This window comes from Panulirus ornatus, chromosome 72, assembly GCF_036320965.1.
Source record: "Panulirus ornatus isolate Po-2019 chromosome 72, ASM3632096v1, whole genome shotgun sequence".
Taxonomy (NCBI): Eukaryota; Metazoa; Arthropoda; class Malacostraca; order Decapoda; family Palinuridae; genus Panulirus; species Panulirus ornatus.
The window spans coordinates 7,323,510-7,345,958 of NC_092295.1; the positions used below are offsets into that span (position 1 = coordinate 7,323,510).

At 42.1% G+C, this 22,449-nt stretch overlaps 1 protein-coding gene across 1 annotated transcript in view; it reads left to right on the forward strand.

Annotated features, from left to right (window-relative positions):
• Positions 1 to 22,449, forward strand: part of LOC139748104 (TBC1 domain family member 16-like) — a 75,570-nt gene that overhangs the window by 9,850 nt on the left and 43,271 nt on the right. The window contains 3 exon segments of the mRNA XM_071660740.1: positions 8,940 to 9,606; positions 9,719 to 9,880; positions 20,677 to 20,896. Of these exon segments, the coding sequence (XP_071516841.1) occupies positions 8,940 to 9,606; positions 9,719 to 9,880; positions 20,677 to 20,896 (1,049 nt within the window).

A 22,449-nucleotide genomic window follows, 5' to 3' on the forward strand; every position in this document is an offset into this window, starting at 1 on the left:
GCAAGAAATAGAGTGAATTGGAAAGATGTGGTATACCGTGGTCTTTGTGATGTCAGTAGACTGAAGCAGGGCATTTGAAGCGTCTGGGGTAAACCATGGAAAGGTCTGTGGGGCCTGCATTTGGATAGGGAGCTGTGGTTTCGGTGCATTATACATGACAGCTAAAGACTGAGTGTGAACAAATGTGGCCTTTGTTGTCTTTTCATAGTGCTACCTCGCACACATGCGGGAGAAGGGGTTGTCATTTCATGTGTGGCGGGGTGGTAACTGGAGTGAATAAGGGCAGCCAGTTTGAATTATGTACGTGTATATATATGTTTATGTCTGTGTGTGTATATATATGTATACGTTGAGATGTTTTGGAAAAAGGTAAATAAAGTGCGTAAGACAAGGGAACAAATGGGAATATCAGTGAAGGTGGCAAATGGGAGGTGATAATGAATAGTGGTCATGTGAGAAGGAGATGGAGTGAGTATTTTGAAGTTTTGTTGAATGTGTTTGATGATAGAGTGGCAGATATAGGGTGTTTTGGTTGAGGTGGTGTGCAAAGTGAGAGGGTTAGGGAGAATGTTTTGGTAAACAAACAAGAGGTAGTAAAAGCTTTGCGGAAGACGAAAGCTGGCAAGGCAGCGGGTTTGGATGGTATTGCAGTGGAATTTATAAAAAAAAAGGGGGTGACTGTATTGTTGACTGGTTGGTAAGGTTATTCAATGTATGTATGACTCATGGTGAGGTGCCTGAGGACTGGCGGAATGCTTGCATAGTGCCATTGTACAAAGGCAAAGGGGATAAGAGTGAGTGCTCAAATTACAGAGGTATAAGTTTGTTGAGTATTCCTGGTAAATTATATGGGAGGGTATTGATTGAGAGGGTGAAGGCATGTACAGAGCATCAGATTGGGGAAGAGCAGTGTGGTTTCAGAAGTGGTAGAGGATGTGTGGATCAGGTGTTTGCTTTGAAGAATGTATGTGAGAAAAACTTAGAAAAGCAAATGGATTTGTATGTAGCATTTATGGATCTGGAGAAGGCATATGATAGAGTTGATAGAGATGCTCTGTGGAAGGTATTAAGAATATATGGTGTGGGAGGAAAGTTGTTAGAAGCATTGAAAAGTTTTTATCGAGGATGTAAGGCATGTGTACGTGTAGGAAGAGAGGAAAGTGATTGGTTCTCAGAGAATGTAGGTTTGCGGCAGGGGTGTGTGATGTCTCCATGGTTGTTTAATTTGTTTATGGATGGGGTTGTTAGGGAGATAAATGCAAGAGTTTTGGAAAGAGGGGCAAGTATGAAGTCTGTTGGGGATGAGAGAGCTTGGGAAGTGAGTCAGTTGTTGTTCGCTGATGATACAGCGCTGGTGGCTGATTCATGTGAGAAACTACAGAAGCAGGTGACTGAGTTTGGTAAAGTGTGTGGAAGAAGAAAGTTAAGAGTAAATGTGAATAAGAGCAAGGTTATTAGGTACAGTAGGGTTGAGGGTCAAGTCAATTGGGAGGTGAGTTTGAATGGAGAAAAACTGGAGGAAGTGAAGTGTTTTAGATATCTGGGAGTGGATCTGGCAGCGGATGGAACCATGGAAGCGGAAGTGGATCATAGGGTGGGGGAGGGGGCGAAAATTCTGGGGGCCTTCAAGAATGTGTGGAAGTCGAGAACATTATCTCGGAAAGCAAAAATGGGTATGTTTGAGGGAATAGTGGTTCCAACAATGTTGTATGGTTGCGAGGCGTGGGCTATGGATAGAGTTGTGCGCAGGAGGATGGATGTGCTGGAAATGAGATGTTTGAGGACAATGTGTGGTGTGAGGTGGTTTGATCGAGTGAGTAACGTAAGGGTAAGAGAGATGTGTGGAAATAAAAAGAGTGTGGTTGAGAGAGCAGAAGAGGGTGTTTTGAAGTGGTTTGGGCACATGGAGAGAATGAGTGAGGAAAGATTGACCAAGAGGATATATGTGTCGGAGGTGGAGGGAACGAGGAGAAGAGGGAGACCAAATTGGAGGTGGAAAGATGGAGTGAAAAAGATTTTGTGTGATCGGGGCCTGAACATGCAGGAGGGTGAAAGGAGGGCAAGGAATAGAGTGAATTGGAGCGATGTGGTATACCGGGGTTGACGTGCTGTCAGTGGATTGAATCAGGGCATGTGAAGCGTCTGGGGTAAACCATGGAAAGCTGTGTAGGTATGTATATTTGCGTGTGTGGATGTATGTATATACATGTGTATGGGGGGGGTTGGGCCATTTCTTTCGTCTGTTTCCTTGCGCTACCTCGCAAACGCGGGAGACAGCGACAAAGTATAATAAATAAATGAGTGTGTTAGTGGTTTTGATGCACGAGACCGGGTTATAGTGATGGGTGATTTGAATGCAAAGGTGAGTAATGTGGCAGTTGAGGGAATGATTGGTATGCATGGGGTGTTCAATGTTGTAAATGGAAATGGTGAAGAGCTTGTAGATTTATGTGCTGAGAAAGGACTGATGATTGGGAATACCTGGTTTAAAAAGCGAGATATACATAAGTATACTTATGTAAGTAGGAGAGATGGCCAGAGAGCGTTATTGGATTACGTGTTAATTGACAGGCGTGTGAAAGAGAGACTTTTGGATGTTAATGTGCTGAGAGGTGCAACTGGAGGGATGTCTGATCATTATCTTGTGGAGGCTAAGGTGAAGATTTGTATGGGTTTTCAGAAAAGAAGAGTGAATGTTGGGGTGAAGAGGGTGGTGAGAGTAAGTGAGCTTGAGAAGGAGACCTGTGTGAGGAAGTACCAGGAGAGACTGAGTACAGAATGGAAAAAGGTTAGAACAATGGAAGCAAGGGGAGTGGGGGAGGAATGGGATGTATTTAGGGAATCATTGATGGAGTGCGCAAAAGATGCTTGTGGCATGAGAAGAGTGGGAGGTGGGTTGATTAGAAAGGGTAGTGAGTGGTGGGATGAAGAAGTAAGAGTATTAGTGAAAGAGAAGAGAGAGGCATTTGGACGATTTTTGCAGGGAAAAAATACAATTGAGTGGGAGATGTATAAAAGAAAGAGACAGGAGGTCAAGAGAAAGGTGCAAGAGGTGAAAAAAAGGGCAAATGAGAGTTGGGGTGAGAGAGTATCATTAAATTTTAGGGAGAATAAAAAGATGTTCTGGAAGGAGGTAAATAAAGTGCGTAAGACAAGGGAGCAAATGGGAACTTCAGTGAAGGGCGCAAATGGGGAGGTGATAACAAGTAGTGGTGATGTGAGAAGGAGATGGAGTGAGTATTTTGAAGGTTTGTTGAATGTGTTTGATGATAGAGTGGCAGATATAGGGTGTTTTGGTCGAGGTGGTGTGCAAAGTGAGAGGGTTAGGGAAAATGATTTGGTAAACAGAGAAGAGGTAGTGAAAGCTTTGCGGAAGATGAAAGCCGGCAAGGCAGCAGGTTTGGATGGTATTGCAGTGGGATTTATTAAAAAAGGGGGTGACTGTATTGTTGACTGGTTGGTAAGGTTATTTAATGTATGTATGACTCATGGTGAGGTGCCTGAGGATTGGCGGAATGCGTGCATAGTGCCATTGTACAAAGGCAAAGGAGATAAGAGTGAGTGCTCAAATTACAGAGGTATAAGTTTGTTGAGTATTCCTGGTAAATTATATGGGAGGGTATTGATTGAGAGGGTGAAGGCATGTACAGAGCATCAGATTGGGGAAGAGCAGTGTAGTTTCAGAAGTGGTAGAGGATGTGTGGATCAGGTGTTTGCTTTGAAGAATGTATGTGAGAAATACTTAGAAAAGCAAATGGATATGTATGTAGCATTTATGGATCTGGAGAAGGCATATGATAGAGTTGATAGAGATGCTCTGTGGAAGGTATTAAGAATATATGGTGTGGGAGGAAAGTTGTTAGAAGCAGTGAAAAGTTTTTATCGAGGATGTAAGGCATGTGTACGTGTAGGAAGAGAGGAAAGTGATTGGTTCTCAGTGAATGTAGGTTTGCGGCAGGGGTGTGTGATGTCTCCATGGTTGTTTAATTTGTTTATGGATGGGGTTGTTAGGGAGATAAATGCAAGAGTTTTGGAAAGAGGGGCAAGTATGAAGTCTTTTGGGGATGAGAGAGCTTGGGAAGTGAGTCAGTTGTTGTTCGCTGATGATACAGCGCTGGTGGCTGATTCATGTGAGAAACTGCAGAAGCTGGTGACTGAGTTTGGTAAAGTGTGTGGAAGAAGAAAGTTAAGAGTAAATGTGAATAAGAGCAAGGTTATTAGGTACAGTAGGGTTGAGGGTCAAGTCAATTGGGAGGTGAGTTTGAATGGAGAAAAACTGGAGGAAGTGAAGTGTTTTAGATATCTGGGAGTGGATCTGGCAGCGGATGGAACCATGGAAGCGGAAGTGGATCATAGGGTGGGGGAGGGGGCGAAAATTCTGGGGGCCATGAAGAATGTGTGGAAGTCGAGAACATTATCTCGGAAAGCAAAAATGGGTATGTTTGAAGGAATAGTGGTTCCAACAATGTTGTATGGTTGCGAGGCGTGGGCTATGGATAGAGTTGTGCGCAGGAGGATGGATGTGCTGGAAATGAGATGTTTGAGGACAATGTGTGGTGTGAGGTGGTTTGATCGAGTGAGTAACGTAAGGGTAAGAGAGATGTGTGGAAATAAAAAGAGCGTGGTTGAGAGAGCAGAAGAGGGTGTTTTGAAGTGGTTTGGGCACATGGAGAGAATGAGTGAGGAAAGATTGACCAAGAGGATATATGTGTCGGAGGTGGAGGGAACGAGGAGAAGAGGGAGACCAAATTGGAGGTGGAAAGATGGAGTGAAAAAGATTTTGTGTGATCGGGGCCTGAACATGCAGGAGGGTGAAAGGAGGGCAAGGAATAGAGTGAATTGGAGCGATGTGGTATACAGGGGTTGACGTGCTGTCAGTGGATTGAATCAAGGCATGTGAAGCGTCTGGGGTAAACCATGGAAAGCTGTGTAGGTATGTATATTTGCGTGTGTGGACGTATGTATATACATGTGTATGGGGGGGGGGTTGGGCCATTTCTTTCGTCTGTTTCCTTGCGCTACCTCGCAAACGCGGGAGACAGCGACAAAGTATAAAAAAAAAAAAAAAAAAAAAATATATATATATATATATATATATATATATATATATATATATATATATATTCTTTCTTTCAAACTATTCACCATTTCCCGCGTTAGCGTTAAGAACAGAGGACTGGGCCTTTGAGGGAATATCCTCACCTGGCCCACTTCTCTGTTCTTTCTTTTGGAAAATTGAAAAAAAGAATGATGAGAGGGGAGGATTTCTAGCCCCCCCCCGCTCCCTCCTTTTTTAGTCGCCTTCTACGACACCCAGGGAACACGTGGGAAGTATTCTTTCTCCCCTATCCTCAGGGGCAAGTATGAAGTCTGTTGGGGATGAGAGAGCTTGGGAAGTGAGTCAGTTGTTGTTCGCTGATGATACAGCGCTGGTGGCTGATTCATGTGAGAAACTGCAGAAGCTGGTGACTGAGTTTGGTATAGTGTGTGAAAGAAGAAAGTTAAGAGTAAATGTGAATAAGAGCAAGGTTATTAGGTATAGTAGGGTTGAGGGTCAAGTCAATTGGGAGGTGAGTTTGAATGGAGAAAAACTGGAGGAAGTAAAGTGTTTTAGATATCTGGGAGTGGATCTGGCAGCGGATGGAACCATGGAAGCGGAAGTGGATCATAGGGTGGGGGAGGGGGCAAAAATTCTATGAGCCTTGAAGAATGTGTGGAAGTCGAGAACATTATCTCGGAAAGCAAAAATGGGTATGTTTGAAGGAATAGTGGTTCCAACAATGTTGTATGGTTGCAAGGCATGGGCTATGGATAGAGTTGTGCGCAGGAGGATGGACGTGCTGGAAATGAGATGTTTGAGGACAATGTGTGGTGTGAGGTGGTTTGATCGAGTAAGTAACGTAAGGGTAAGAGAGATGTGTGGAAATAAAAAGAGCATGGTTGAGAGAGCAGAAGAGGGTGTTTTGAAATGGTTTGGGCACATGGAGAGAATGAGTGAGGAAAGATTGACCAAGAGGATATATGTGTCGGAGATGGAGGGAACGAGGAGAAGTGGGAGACCAAATTGGAGGTGGAAAGATGGAGTGAAAAAGATTTTGTGTGATCGGGGCCTGAACATGCAGGAGGGTGAAAGGAGGGCAAGGAATATAGTGAATTGGATCGATGTGGTATACCGGGGTTGACATGCTGTCAGTGGATTGAATCAGGGCATGTGAAGCATCTGGGGTAAACCATGGAAAACTGTGTAGGTATGTATATTTGTGTCTGTGGACGTATGTATATACATGTGTATGGGGGTGGGTTGGGCCATTTCTTTCGTCTGTTTCATTGCGCTACCTCGCAAACGCGGGAGACAGCAACAAAGGAAAAGAAATATATATATATATATATATATATATATATATATATATATATATATATATATATATATATATATATATATATATATATATTTTTATCGAGGATGTAAGGCATGTGTACGTGTAGGAAGAGAGGAAAGTGATTGGTTCTCAGTGAATGTAGGTTTGCGGCAGGGGTGTGTGATGTCTCCATGGTTGTTTAATTTGTTTATGGATGGGGTTGTAAGGGAGGTAAATGCAAGAGTCCTGGAAAGAGGGGCAAGTATGAAGTCTGTTGGGGATGAGAGAGCTTGGGAAGTGAGTCAGTTGTTGTTCGCTGATGATACAGCGCTGGTGGCTGATTCATGTGAGAAACTGCAGAAGCTGGTGACTGAGTTTGGTAAAGTGTGTGGAAGAAGAAAGTTGAGAGTAAATGTGAATAAGAGCAAGGTTATTAGGTACAGTAGGGGTGAGGGTCAAGTCAATTGGGAGGTGAGTTTGAATGGAGAAAAACTGGAGGAAGTGAAGTGTTTTAGATATCTGGGAGTGGATCTGTCAGCGGATGGAACCATGGAAGCGGAAGTGGATCATAGGGTGGGGGAGGAGGGCGAAAATTCTGGGAGCCTTGAAAAATGTGTGGAAGTCGAGAACATTATCTCGGAAAGCAAAAATGGGTATGTTTGAGGGAATAGTGGTTCCAACAATGTTGTATGGTTGCGAGGCGTGGGCTATGGATAGAGATGTGCGCAGGAGGATGGATGTGCTGGAAATGAGATGTTTGAGGACAATGTGTGGTGTGAGGTGGTTTGATCGAGTAAGTAACGTAAGGGTAAGAGAGATGTGTGGAAATAAAAAGAGCGTGGTTGAGAGAGCAGAAGAGGGTGTTTTGAAATGGTTTGGGCACATGGAGAGAATGAGTGAGGAGAGATTGACCAAGAGGATATATGTGTCGGAGGTGGAGGGAACGAGGAGAAGAGGGAGACCAAATTGGAGGTGGAAAGATGGAGTGAAAAAGATTTTGTGTGATCGGGGCCTGAACATGCAGGAGGGTGAAAGGAGGGCAAGAAATAGAGTGAATTGGAGTCATGTGGTATACAGGGGTTGACGTGCTGTCAGTGGATTGAAGCAAGGCATGTGAAGCGTCTGGGGTAAACCATGGAAAGCTGTGTAGGTATGTATATTTGCGTGTGTGGACGTGTGTATGTACATGTGTATGGGGGGGGGGGTTGGGCCATTTCTTTCGTCTGTTTCCTTGCGCTACCTCGCAAACGCGGGAGACAGCGACAAAGTAAAAAAAAAAAAAAAAAAAAAAAAAAAAATATATATATATATATATATATATATATATATATATATATATATATATATATATATATATATATACGTTGAGATGTATAGGTATGTATATGTGTGTGTGTGGTCGTGTATGTATATGCAAGTGTATGTGGGTGGGTTGGGCCATTCTTTCGTCTGTTTCCTTGCGCTACCTTGCTATCGCGGGAGACAGCAACAAAGTATAATGAATAAAGAAATAAATAATTATTTTTTTTTTTTTTCTTTTTTTTTGCCGCTGTCTCCCGCGTTTGCGAGGTAGCGCAAGGAAACAGACAAAAGAAATGGCCCAACTCACCCCCAAACACATGTATATACATACGTCCACACACGCAAATATACATACCTACATAGCTTTCCATGGTTTACCCCAGACGCTTCACATGCTCTGATTCAATCCACTGACAGCACGTCAACCCCAGTATACCACATCGATCCAGTTCACTCTATTCCTTGCCCTCCTTTCACCCTCCTGCATGTTCAGGCCCTGATCACACAAAATCTTTTTCACTCCATCTTTCCACCTCCAATTTGGTCTCCCACTTCTCCTCGTTCCCTCCACCTCCGACACATATATCCTCTTGGTCAATCTTTCCTCACTCATTCTTTCATTTTTGCTTTCCGAGATAATATTCTCGACTTCCACACATTCTTCAAGGCTCCCAGGATTTTCGTCCCCTCCCCCACCCTATGATCCACTTCCGCTTCCATGGTTCCATCCGCTGCCAGATCCACTCCCAGATATCTAAAACACTTTACTTCCTCCAGTTTTGCTCCATTCAATCCTACCTCCCAATTGACTTGACCCTCAACCCTACTGTACCTAATAACCTTGCTCTTATTCACATTTACTCTTAACTTTCTTCTTTCACACACTTTACCAAACTCAGTCACCAGCTTCTGCAGTTTCTCACATGAATCAGTTGTTATTATTATTGTTACTATTATTATTATTATTATTATTATTATTATTATTATTATTATTATTATTATCATGGGTATAATGCCAGTGTTATCCCTGGGGGTAAGGGAGAAAGAACACTTCTTACGTATTCCCTACATGTTGTAGAAGGCAACTAAAAGGGGAGTGAGCGGGGGCTGGAAATCCTCCCTTCTCTTTTGATATTTTCCAAAAGAGGGATCAGAAAAGGGGGCCAAGTGAGGATATTCCCTCTTAGGCTCAATTCTCAGTTCTTGATCTACCTCATAATGCAGGAAATGGTGAATATGTATGAAAAAAATAATTCCTATGTATTCTTTCGTCTACAGACTTCAGATGATGATGCAGCTACTATGTCAACTTCTGGCATCTCTACCTTGGATACAGCGAGTGAAGTTACACACTCAAAGGGTGAGGCTAGCCCCAATAGTGAAGGAAGCAGCAGTGAAGGACAACAGAAAGATGTTGAGGAAGATGTTGAAGAGGTTAAGGAAGACAAGCAGGAGATTGTTGATGATATAAGGGAAACAAAAGATGAAGGAACTAAAGATATAAGAGAGGGCAATATAAGAACTGATGAGAATAATGGAGAGACATGTGAATCAAGAACAAATAATATGCAGGAACAAGAGCTTCTTTCTAGAAGTGAACAAAGTGAAATTGTTTTAGATAATAAAGAAGCTGCAGAGCAGAGGGTTGATGAGACTAGTAATGTCCACAAAGAAGATTTGGTGCCTGTGACAGTTAGTTCATCAGTTATCATTGAAGGAATAGAGGAAAGTGTTGATCCAGCAGTACAGGGTCAGAAGTGTAGATATGTATCATCATCAGAGAGCAGCTCAGATGGGGAAAAATTTGGTGAAACTTTAACAATCACAGAGACACCAGAAAGTTCAAGTCCTCCTGGACGGCTTACTAGTGAGGGAGAGGATAGTTTAGAGTCGTCTCCAGAACCACAGTTATCACCTCCACCACACTACTTCACAGCTGGAAATGGTATAGTGACCTTCTGAAATTTTACTTACAGTGGTTGCATATTTTCATGATGTACATTACAGATTATTAAGTGTCTCAACAACATTTAATTATGTGTTTTTGTCATCTTCAGGGGAACAATACTGGTATGAACGAAGTGCAGAGTCCATGGCATACTCTGCAAATTTAGCTTTTCCGGAGTCATCATTGTCATCCTTCTGTCCAACCCCTGTTGATGGAGGATCTTCCCCTATTAGAAGAGAGCACAAGTGTGGTATCTTCAGCATCGATGTCAGTAAGTAACATATTCATCACAGATTGTTTTTTTTTTTTTTTTTTTTTTTTTTTTTTTTTTTTTATACCTTGTCGCTGTCTCCCGCGTCTGCGAGGTAGCGCAAGGAAACAGACGAAAGAAATGGCCCAACCCCCCCCCCATACACATGTACATACACACGTCCACACACGCAAATATACATACCTACACAGCTTTCCATGGTTTACCCCGGACGCTTCACATGCCTTGATTCAATCCACTGACAGCACGTCAACCCCTGTATACCACATCGTTCCAATTCACTCTATTTCTTGCCCTCCTTTCACCCTCCTGCATGTTCAGGCCCCGATCACACAAAATCCTTTTCACTCCATCTTTCCACCTCCAATTTGGTCTCCCTCTTCTCCTCGTTCCCTCCACCTCCGACACATATATCCTCTTGGTCAATCTTTCCTCACTCATTCTCTCCATGTGCCCAAACCATTTCAAAACACCCTCTTCTGCTCTCTCAACCACGCTCTTTTTATTTCCACACATCTCTCTTACCCTTACGTTACTTACTCGATCAAACCACCTCACACCACACATTGTCCTCAAACATCTCATTTCCAGCACATCCATCCTCCTGCGCACAACTCTATCCATAGCCCACGCCTCGCAACCATACAACATTGTTGGAACCACTATTCCTTCAAACATACCCATTTTTGCTTTCCGGGATAATGTTCTCGACTTCCACACATTCTTCAAGGCTCCCAAAATTTTCGCCCCCTCCCCCACCCTATGATCCACTTCCGCTTCCATGGTTCCATCCGCTGACAGATCCACTCCCAGATATCTAAAACACTTCACTTCCTCCAGTTTTTCTCCATTCAAACTCACCTCCCAATTGACTTGACCCTCAACCCTACTGTACCTAATAACCTTGCTCTTATTCACATTTACTCTTAACTTTCTTTTTAGTGAACAAATTAAACCATCAAGTAGAATGCTAGTTATTTGTGATGAAACTAGGGATCTTACGTGTTTGTAATGAAAATACTTCCACAAATTTTTCACATCTCACTGCATGCTCATTTGTCTGGCAGCTGAGCAGCACAAGTTAAAGGGTGTATGTAGCTCACATAAGCAGTTTTTAGGGTGAGTTTTGTATCATTTTTGTAGTGAAAATGATGTTACAGTTAATCCTAATAACAAACGAGCAAATTTTTAGGACATTTGAGAATCTCCCATACAGATTGTGTTGTAGATATTAGGACTGCTACAGTCTGCCTCTTCCATTTAGTGTTGCCAACCCATGCTCATTCAGTCTTTCTTCTTATGGTAAGTCCTTTAACTCATGGACTGCTAATTATTTTGAGGCCCTTGTTTGAACTTTTCCAGCATATCAATATTTCTTTTGGTTTGAGGATCGAGGATATCAGGTAAGTGGTGGATAATCCATGAAAGTGTGAATGAATTTTTTGTAACCCCCCAAATTTTTCCGTTTTTATGCGAGAATGTTCTCTCATTTATCCTCAACAGGTTTATGGTTTTGACTTAACCTTAACAGCATGAACTCATGGCTTCAGGTTAGGATTAGGAAACTCACCTGGATCCTTTGCTTCCTCACTGTTTGAAGTTGCCCTAGTATTTTTGTGAAGAATTCCATACGCAAATTTGCAATTATTTGTTGTGATTCAGGTACATACAATTTTTAGGCATGCTTCCTCCCAGATATGTAAGTGACTATGATTATTTGTTGAATACAAGTGTTTCATGGTTTGTCTTCCAGGTTTGTAAGAAGTTCGTGCTGTAGTACATGCTGCTCAATTTAGGTTGTTTTTAACTTTGTTTCTTCAGATATATGTTTAAAGTCATCTGGTGTATTGGTTAAAGTTATCTTTTTGCAGGCACATAACTTGAGGTTGGCTTTTCTGCTTGAAGCATATTCATGTTTGAGTTTTGGTACATCTGAATAAAAATATTTTGTTCCAGATAGATTCAGTGCATATTTATTACACTGATAAGTAGATTGTATCATTTCTTGATGGAAGGATGCATGGATTTACTCTAGCAGTAAGAAATCTGATATCTGTTGTGGTGCAGAGGCTGTTCTTCTGTTCAACTAGCATGTGACCTTCAAGTTTACTAAAGTGCAGAAAGTCAGCTCTAGTGGGAAAGATTAATCTTTAAGTTGTGGGTTGGAGCTTTAAGGATGTATGCAAATGTCATCTCAAACCCATGTCATGAAGTATCGAAAAGTAGTTGGATTGTTAAGCTTTGAGAGATGAAAAGTAGTCTGATCATTAAGCTTTCAGAGAGTGATTGAACGGAAAGCAAATGCTCCATCAGATGGGACATCATTCCTGGGTATAAGGAAGAACACAACTTATGTATCTACTGCATGTCATAGAAAACAACTTTGAGTAGCAGGAGCAGTGGGCTGGAATTCCTCCCTTCCTGTATTATTTTTTCTTAAAGTTTTCTGAAAGAAGGAACTAAGAAAGGAGCCTAGTGAGGATTTTTTCTCCAGGGCTCAGCTGTCCATTCTTGATGCTACTTCATTAAGGCAGAAAACATCAGATAGGCATAAAAGAAAGAATAGAAATGATACAATGTGAGCAATGGAGCCTGCAGAAATATTATTTATTCATTTATTATACTTTGTCGTTGTCTCCTGCGTTAGCAAGGTAGTGCAAGGAAACAGACAGAAGAATGGCCCAACCAACCCACATGCACATGTATATACATAAACGCCCACACACGCACATATACAAACGTATACATTTCAACGTATACATACATATACATACACAGACATGTACATGTATATACACCTGTGAATGCAAGAGTTTTGGAAAGAGGGGCAAGTATGAAGTCTGTTGTGGATGAGAGAGCTTGGGAAGTGAGTCAGTTGTTGTTCGCTGATGATACAGTGCTGGTGGCTGATTCATGTGAGAAACTGCAGAAGCTAGTGACTGAGTTTGGTAAAGTGTGTGAAAGAAGAAAGTTAAGTGTAAATGTGAATAAGAGCAAGGTTATTAGGTACAGTAGGGTTGAGGGTCAAGTCAATTGGGAGGTAAGTTTGAATGGAGAAAAACTGGAGGAAGTAAAGTGTTTTAGATATCTGGGAGTGGATCTGGCAGCGGATGGAACCATGGAAGCGGAAGTGGATCATAGGGTGGGGGAGGGGGCGAAAATCCTGGGAGCATTGAAGAATGTGTGAAAGTCGAGAACATTATCTCGGAAAGCAAAAATGGGTATGTTTGAAGGAATAGTGGTTCCAACAATGTTGTATGATTGCGAGGCGTGGGCTATGGATAGAGTTGTGCGCAGGAGGGTGGATATGCTGGAAATGAGATGTTTGAGGACAATGTGTGGTGTGAGGTGGTTTGATCGAGTAAGTAACGTAAGGGTAAGAGAGATGTGTGGAAGTAAAAAGAGCGTGGTTGAGAGAGCAGAAGAGGGTGTTTTGAAATGGTTTGGGCACATGGAGAGAATGAGTGAGGAAAGATTGACCAAGAGGATATATGTGTCGGAGATGGAGGGAACGAGGAGAAGTGGGAGACCAAATTGGAGGTGGAAAGATGGAGTGAAAAAGATTTTGTGTGATCGGGGCCTGAACATGCAGGAGGGTGAAAGGAGGGCAAGGAATAGAGTGAATTGGATCGATGTGGTATACCGGGGTTGACGTGCTGTCAGTGGATTGGATCAGGGCATGTGAAGCGTCTGGGGTAAACCATGGAAAGCTGTGTAGGTATGTATATTTGCGTGTGTGGACGTGTATGTATATACATGTGTATGGGGGTGGGTTGGGCCATTTCTTTTGTCTGTTTCCTTGCGCTGCCTCGCAAAGGCGGGAGACAGCGACAAAGCAAAAAAAAAAAAAAAAAAATATTCATGCATGCTGCCTTCATCCATTTCCGCCACCACCCCACCACACATGAAATGGCATCCCCTCCCCCATGTGCGTGCGAGGTAGCGTTAGGAAAAGACAACAGAGGTCACATTCGCTCACATACAGTCTCTAGCTGTCATGTCTAATGCACCAAAACCACAGCTCCCTTTCCACATCCAGGCCTTACAAAACTTTCAATGATTTACCCCAGACTCTTCACATGCCCTGGTTCAATCCATGGACAGCATGTCGACCCCGGTATACCACATCGTTCCAATTCAATCTGTTCCTTGCACGCCTTTCACCCTTCTGTATGTTCAGACCCCGAATGTCAAAATCTTTTACACTCCATCCTTCCACCTCCAATTTGGTCTATCACTTCTCATTCCCCACACCTCCAACACATATATCCTCTTTGTCAGTCTTTCCTCACTCATTCTCTACATGTGACCAAACCATTTCAATACACCCTTCTCTGCTCTCTCAACCACACTCTTTTTATTACCACACATCTCTCTTACCCTTTCATTACTTACTCGATCAAACCATCTCACACCACATATTGTCCTCAAACATCTCATTTCCAACACATCCACCCTCCTCCACACAACCCGATCTATAGCCCATGCCTCACAACCATATAACATTGTTGGAACCACTATTCCTTCAAACATTCCCATTTTTGCTCTTCTAGATTACGTTCTCACCTTCCACACATTATTCATCGCTCCCAGAACCTTTGCCCCCTCCCCCACCCTGTGACTCACTTCTGCTTCCATGGTTTCATCCTAGATATTTAAAACACTTCACTTCCTCCAATTTTTCTCCATTCAAACTTACCTCCCAATTGACTTGTCCCTCAACCCTACTGAACCTAATAGCCTTGCTGCTATTCACATTTACTTTCAGCTTTTGTCTTTCACACACTTTACCAAACTCAGTCAATAACTTCTGCAGTGTCACACCTGAATCAGCTACCAGCGCAGTATCATTAGTGAATAACAACTGACTCACTTCCCAGGCCCTGTCATCCACAACAGACTGCATACTTGCCCTCTCTCCAGAACTCTGTTGCATTCACCTCCCTAACAACCCCATCCATAAACAAATTAAACAATCATGGAGAATTCACACACCCCTGCCGCAAACCAAAATTCAATGGGAACCAATAACTTTCCTCTCTTCCTACTCGTACACATGCCTTACATCCTTGATAAAAACTTTTCACTGCTTATAGCAACATACCTCCCTCACCATATACTCTTACTACCTTCCACAGAGCAACTCTATCAATTCTGTCATATCCCTTCTCTAGATCCATAAATCTTACATACAAATCCATCTGTTTTTCTAAGTATTTCTCACATACATTCTTCAAAGCAAACACCGCATCCACACATCCTCTACCACTTTTGAAACTACTCTGCTCTTCCCCGATCTGATGCTCTGTACGTGCCTTTACCTTCTCAGTCAATACCCTCCCACATAATTTCCCAGGAATACTCAGCAAACTTATACCTCTGTAATTTGAACACTCACCTTTATTCCCTTTGCCTTTGTACAATGGCACTATGCATGCATTCCACCAATCCTAAGGCACTTTACCATGATCCATACATACATTGAATATCCTTACAAACCAGTCAACACCACAATCTCCCCCCTTTTTTAATAAATTCCACAGCAATACTATCTAAACCCGCTGCCTTGCCAGCTTTCATCTTCCACAAGGCTTTCAATGCCTCTTCTCTGTTTACCAAATCATTCTCCCTGACCCTCTCACTTTGCACACCACCTTGACCAAAACACCCTATATCTGCCACTCTATCATCAGACACATTCAACAAACCTTCAAAGTGTTCACTCCATCTCCCTCTCACTTCACCACTACTTGATATTACCTCCCCATTTGTTCTCTTGTCTTATGCACTTTATTTACCTCCTTCCAAAACATCTTTTTATTCTCCCTAGAATTTAATGATACTCTCTCATCCAAATCTCATTTGCCCTCTTTTTCACCTTGCTCTCTTGCACCTTTCTCTTGACCTCCTGCCTCTTTCTTTTATACATCTCCCAGTCATTCGCACTACCTCCCTGCAAAAATCATCCAAATGCCTCTCTCTTCTCTTTCACTAACAATCTTACTTCTTCATCCTACCACTCACTACCCTTTCTAATCTGCCCACCTCCCACCTTCCTCATGCCACAGGCATCTTTTGCACAAGCCATCACTGCTCCCCTAAATACATGCCATTCCTCCCCAACTCCCCTTACGTCATTTGCTCTCACGTTTTTCCAATCTGCACTCAGTCTCACCTGGTACTTCCTCACCCAAGTCTTCTCTCCAAGCTCACTTACTCTCACCACTCTCTTCACCCCAACATTCTTCTTTTCTGAAAACCTCTACATATCTTCACCTTTGCCTCCACATGATGACCAGACATCCCTTCAGTTGCCCCCCTCAGCTCATTAACATCTAAAAGTCTCTCTGTCATGTGCCTATGAGTTAACACATAATCCAATAATGCTCTTTGGCCATCTCTACTACTTACATGCGTATACTTATGCGTATCTCTCTTTTTAAACCAGGTATTCCAAATCACCAGTCCTTTTTCAGCACACAAATCTACAAGCTCTTCACCATTTTCATTTACAACACAAAACACCCCATGTACACCAGTTATACCCTCAACTGCCACATTATTCACCTATACTCCCACAACTCCTGCTTCAGAAGTAGTGCTACCCCTTCCTTTGCTCTTGTCCTCTTACCAACCCCTGACTACTCCCAAGACATTCCCAAACCACTCTTCCCCTTTACCCTTGAGCTTCGTTTCACTCAGAGCCAAAACATCCAGGTTCCTTTCCTCAAACATATACTACCATCCACACACATTTAGACAGCCCAATCTGAACCTTCGAGGAGGATGAGCCCTCCTTGCATGACTCTCTCTTCTGTTTTCCCTTTTAGAAAGTTAGAATACAAGGAGGGAAGTGTTTCTAGCCCCCCACACCCATCCCCTTTAGTCACCTTCTACGACAAGCGGGGAATGCGTGGGAAGTATTCTTTCTTCCCTGTCCCCAGGGATAAGAAAGTTAAAATACAAGGAGGGGAAGGTTTCTAGCCCCCCCCCCCCCCCCCCCCCCCCCCCCGCTTCCGTTCCCATTAGTCGCCTTCTATGACATGCAGGGAATGCGTGGGAAGTATTCTTTCTGCCCTATCCCCTGGAGCGATGTCTGATAATTATCTTGTGGAGGCAGAGGTGAAGATATGCAGAGGTTTTCAGAAAAGAAGAGAGAATGTTGGGGTGAAGAGAGTGGTGAGAGTAGGTGAGCTTGGAAAGGAGACTTGTGTGAGGAAGTATCAGTAGAGATTGAGTGCAGAATGGAAAAAGTTGAGAGCAAATGACATCAGGGGAAGTGGGGAGGAATAGGATGTATTTAGGGGAGCAGTGATGGCTTGCTCAAAAGATGCCTGTGGTATGAGAAAGGAGGAAGGTGGGCAGATTAGAAAGGGTAGTGAGTGGTGGGATGAGGAAGTAAGATTGTTAATGAAAGAGAAGAGAGAGGCATTTGGATGATTTTTGCAGGGAGGTAGTGTGAATGACTGGGAGATGTATAAAATAATGAGGCAGGAGGTCAAGAGAAAGGTACAAGAGGTGAAAAAGAGGGCAAGTGAAAGTTGGATGAGAGAGTATTATTCAGTTTTAGGGAGAATAAGAATATGTTTTGGAAGGAGGTACATAAAGTGCGTAAGACAAGAGAACAAATGGGAACATTGGTGAAGAGGGCAAATGGGGAGGTAATAACAAGTAGTGGTGAAGTGAGAGGGAGATGGAGTGAGTATTTTGAAAGTTTGTTGTCTGTGTTTGATTGTAGAGTGGCCGATATAGGGTGTTTTGGTCAAGGTGGTGTGCAAAGTGAGAGGGTCAGGGAGAATGATTTGGTAAACAGAGAAGAGGTATTGAAAGCTTTGTGGAAGATGAAAGCCAGCAAGGCAGCGTTTGGATGGTATTGCTGTGGAGTTTATTAAAAACGGGAAAACTGTGTTATTGACTTGTTGTTGAAGATATTCACTGTTTGTATGATTCATGGTGAGGTGCTTGAGGATTGGCGGAATGCATGCATAGTGCCATTATACAAAGGCAAAGGGGATAAAGTTTAGAGTTCAAATTACAGAGGTATAAGTTTGTTGAGTATTCCTGGGAAATTATATGGGAGTGTATTGATTGAGAGGGTCAAAGAATGTACAGAGCATTAGATTGGGGAAGAGCAGTGTGGTTTCAGAAGTGGTAGAGGATATGTGGATCAGGTGTTTGCCTTGAAGAATGTATGAGAGAAATACTTAGAAAAACAGATGGATTTTTATGTAGCATTTATGGATCTGGAGAAGGCATATTATAGAGATGATAGAGATGCTCTGTGGAAGGTATTAAGAGTATATGGTGAGGGAAGTAAGTTGCTAGAAGCAGTGAAAAGTTTTTATCGAGGATGTAAGGCATGTGTACATGTGGGAAGAAAGGAAAGTAATTGGTTCTCAGTGAATTTTGGTTTGTGACAGGGGTGCAGGATGTCTTCATGGTTGTTTAATTTGTTTATGGATGGGGTTGTTAGGGTGGTAAATGCAAGAGTTTTGGAGAGAGGGGCATGTATGCACTTTGTTGTGGATGAGAGGACTTGGGAAATGATTCAGTTGTTTGGTGATGACACAGCACTGGTGGCTGATTTGGGTGAGAAATTGCAGAAGTTGGTGACTGAGTTTGGTAAAGTGTGTGAAAGAAAAAAGCTGAGAGTGAATGTGAATATGAGCAAGGTAATTAGGTTCAGTAGGGTTGAGGGACAAGTAAATTTCGAGGTAAGTTTGAATGGAGAAAAACTGGAGGAAGTGAAGTGTTTAGATATCTGGGAGTGGATTTAATAGCAGATGGAACCATGGAAGTGGAAGTGAGTCACAGGGGTAGGGGAGGTTGCGAAAGTTCTGGGGGTGTTGAATAATGTGTGGAAGGCGAGAATGTTATCTCGGAGAGCAAAAATGGGTATGTTTGAAGGAATACTGGTTCCAACAATGTTATTTGGTTGTGAGGCTTGGGCTATAGATAGGGTTGTGTGGAGGAGAGTGGATGTCTTGGAAATGAGATGTTTGAGGACAATATATGGTGTGAGGTGGTTTGATTGAGTAAGTAATGAAAGGGTAAGAGAAATGTGTGGTAATAAAAAGAGTGTGGTTGAGAGAGCAGAAGAGGGTGTTTTGAAATGGTTTGGGTGCATGGAGAGAACGAGTGAGGAAAGATTGACCAAGAGGATATATGTGTCGGAGGTGGAGGGAACGAGAAGTGGGAGACCAAATTGGAGGTGGAAAGGTGGAGTGAAAAAGATTTTGAGTGATTGGGGCCTGAACATGCAGGAGGGTGAAAGGCGTGCAAGGAATAGAGTGAATTGGAACGATGTGGTATACCGGGGTCGACATGCTGTCAATGGATTGAATCAGGGCATGTGAAGCATCTGGGGTAAACCATGGAAAGTTTTGTGGAATCTGGATGGAGAGGGAGCTGTGGTTTCTGGCATTATTGCATGACAGTTAGAGACTGAGTGTGAACAAATGGGGCCTTTGTTGTCTTTTCCTAGCACTACCTCGCACACATGAGGGGGGAGGGGGATGTTATTCCATATGTGGTGAGGTGGCGATGGGAATGAATAAAGGCAGACAGTGTGAATTGTGTGCATGTGTATATATGTATGTGTCTGTGTGTGTATATATATGTGTACATTGAGATGTATGGGTATGTATATTTGCATGTGTGGACATGTATGTATATACATGTGTATGGGGGTGGGTTGGGCCATTTCTTTCGTCTGTTTCCTTGCGTTACCTCGCAAATGTGGGAGACAGCGACAAAGCAAAAAAAAAAAAAAGTATACATTTAAATGTATAGGTATGTATGTGTGCGTGTGTGTGGGCGTTTATGTATGTACATGTGTATGTGTGTGGGTTGGGCCATTCTTTCGTCTGTTTCCTTGCGCTACCTCGCTAACGTGGGAGACAGCAACAAAGTATAATAAAAAGATAATATATTTTAATTAGAGAATGGCCATAAGAGTGACCATTAAATATGAATTTTGTAAAAAGCATGTTTAGAGGTAGGAGACTGGATAGGAATAAAGAAATCAAAGAAAGATACAGCTTCATAAAGGGAATGATTAAAAGAGTTGCAGTGTATAGATGCTTAGGACAAAGGAGGAGGACAGACATTGAAAAAGAGACTGTTTCTGAATGAGATGAGCAGGCAAGATATCAAAGAATGTGTTAAGTAATATAAAAGACAGGACTTAACTCAAATGTGAGTGAAAAGAATGTATTGATAAAGGAACCTGCAGGATTTTTTTTAAACTGTTGTGTATTTAAAAGAATCAGCACAGGTCATCCTTCTTTCTGATGTTCAAAGGCAGACAGGATATACATTTGTGAATTGATAGGTAATGCATAGAATTTAAGTGCAATTTTGCAGACTTCTTTGATTGTTGAATTTGTGCCTTATTGTAGTATGTAAATGAAATTGAAAAATAACACCCTTTGAAGTAGTTCATCTAAGTGATTAGAAGAATGATTTACAAAAGCAAAAATGATAATACAGGAGTACTAAAATTTTCCTCTTCAGAAAAAATTTGGCAAACTAATGAATAAGACTAATTGCTAGTTCAGTGTACCAAAAGGTATAATGAGGTCTTGAGAACTAGAATGTGTGGAGCTATTGAAAAACTAAAGTATTTGGAGACAAATTTGCCTAAGGCACTGTGTTTAAGTAAGTAATGATATAAACAATATAAAATATTAGAGTGAATAGGCCTGCTTGTTTTAGTAGTGGCTGAAATCTCATTCAGGTTAAAATAATTCTGAGACGGTGTTTAATACCATATTGATATGAATTATGCTTCTCAGGACAGAGCAAGTCTCTTCGACTCTTCTTCAGTGACCGAGATCACACTTGTGGCCAGTTGGTAATTGCCAGTCGGGAGAGCCAGTACAAAATCTTCCATTTCCATCATGGAGGTCTTGACAAGCTGGCAGCAGTATTTGAGGACTGGAACTTTTTAATCAAACCTAGGGATGAGGAGGGCACAGCATCAGAGGGAGCTCTCAAACAGTTTTTAGTTTGCAAGTATGCATGGAATTCATTGCTGTTATTGTTATGCATATTGCTTTAAAGGTGTAAAGGTATACTAGATTGCATGTATCCATCCTCCAATATACTAATGCTTTAAAGGGTATTGGAATTATGTTAACTGTCACCTGTCTGGTACTCTCTTTCTCCTTCAGGAATCATAGAAAGTGATTGGTTCCCAGTAAATGTCGGTTTGTGGCAAGGGTGCTTGATGTCTCCATGGTTGTTTGATTTGTTTATGGATGGGGTGGTTAGGGAGGTGAATGCAAGAGTTTTGGAGAGAGGGGCAAGTATGTAGTCTGTTGTGAAAGAGAGGGCTTGGGAAGTGAGTCAGTTGTTGTTCACTGATGATACAGCGCTGGTGGCTGATTTGGATGAGAAACCAGAAGCTGGTGACTGAGTTTGGTAAAGTGTGTGAAAGAAGGCTGAGCGTAAATGTGAATAAGAGCAAGGTTATTAGGTACAGTAGGGTTGAGGAACAAGTCAATTGGGTGGTAAGTTTTTGTCTGTTTCCTGGTGCTTCCTTGCTGATGCAGGAAACAGCAATTAAGTATGATAATAGATATAGTAAGATATAGGATACAGAGGAAAGAATATTACTCATGTTTCTCCAGCATGTCATAGAAGGTAATTAAGAAGGCCAGGAGTGCATGGTTTGAAATCTTTCCTCTGTATTATTTTCCAAAATAAGGAAAAGGGAAGAGTTAAGTGTGGATTTTTTCCTCTAAAGCTTAGTAATCTGTTTCTGATGATAACTAGTTCATATGGGAAGTGATAACTAGTTCATATGGGAAGTAGGATATTCATTGAAAAGAATGAATTTTCACATATGCATACAATACACTTAATAATGCCTCATATTTGCAGGACATGCAGTATTAACATAGTATAGCATGACAAATTTCATGCAGATTGTCTTATGAGCTCCCAGCATTAGCTAATGAGAAACTAAGTAGAGTTGTCAAATGAACAGTGTACCCATGGACGTTTCAAGGTACTTAAGCTGAAGCTATACTTGCCTTTTTTTTTACTTTTACTTGAATTGGGATAGCTGAAAAATGTGTGGAAAGAGAGAATGTTATCTGAGAGGGCAAAAATGGGTGTGATTGAAGGAATATTAGTTCCAGCAATATTATACGGATGCAAGGCATGGGCTATAGATAAGGTTGTGTGGAGGAGGATGGATGTGTTGGAAATGAGGTGGTGTGATTAAGTAATGAATGGGTAAGAGAGAGAGGTCCAGTGAAAAAGAGTGTGGTTGAGGGAGCTGAAGAAAATGTGCTGAAAAGGTGTGGACATATGGAAAGAATGAGTGAGAAAAGGTTGACAAAAGAGGACTCATGTGTCAAAAGGAGGGAACAAGAGGAACAGGGAGACCAAATGTGAGATGAAAGGATTGAGTGAAAAAGATTTTGAGTGACTGGACTGGGGCTTGAATATATAGCAGGGTTAAAGGCATGCTTAGGATAGGGTGAATTAGAATATTTGTTGCTTAAAAAGGTATGAATGTTCTTGAGTGTATGAGTGTGTTTCATTATTACATGGAGAGG